This window comes from Myotis davidii, unplaced genomic scaffold (genome assembly GCF_000327345.1).
Source record: "Myotis davidii unplaced genomic scaffold, ASM32734v1 scaffold1622, whole genome shotgun sequence".
Classification (NCBI taxonomy): Eukaryota; Metazoa; Chordata; class Mammalia; order Chiroptera; family Vespertilionidae; genus Myotis; species Myotis davidii.
Genome location: NW_006293535.1, coordinates 645,244 through 645,650, shown reverse-complemented (window position 1 = coordinate 645,650; position 407 = coordinate 645,244). Strand labels below are relative to the sequence as shown.

At 68.1% G+C, this 407-nt stretch overlaps 1 protein-coding gene across 1 annotated transcript in view; it reads left to right on the top strand.

Annotated features, from left to right (window-relative positions):
• Window positions 1-215: 215 nt before the first annotated feature.
• The window catches only part of IREB2 (iron responsive element binding protein 2), a 33,766-nt gene continuing 33,574 nt past the window's right edge, over window positions 216-407 (top strand). Inside the window, exon 1 of the mRNA XM_015566182.1 lies at window positions 216-391. Coding sequence (XP_015421668.1) covers window positions 373-391 — 19 coding nt within the window. The 5' untranslated portion in view covers window positions 216-372. The remainder of the gene's footprint in view (window positions 392-407) is intronic.

The window sequence follows — 407 nt, the reverse complement described above, 5'->3', positions numbered from 1 at the left end:
GCCCCGCCCCGCCCACCCAAGAGGAGCGCCCAGCCCTAGCGGGACACGTGGGGCCGCACTAAGTAACGGGCCGCCAAACCGGCGACGCCCGCTACCTACCCTCCCGGCTGGAAATCGCTCGAGGACACGCCTCCCTCTAGCCCCGCCCAACCTCTTCCTTTGTTTCCTCCATCTGGAGATATCGCGAGAACAGCGCAGCAAATCTCGCGAGCGCGGACTCGGGCCGGCTGGGCTGCTGCTATCGCGGTGTTTAGGGCGAGACTGCGCCCTTCCTTCCTTCTGGCCGCTCGGCCGCCTTCTCCCCTTCCCCTCCCGGCGTCCCCTCCTTCTTTCCCCGTGGCCCGTCCCCGCGGGCTAATATGGTCTCCGGCGATGGACGCCCCAAGTGCAGGTCAGTGCCGTCCACC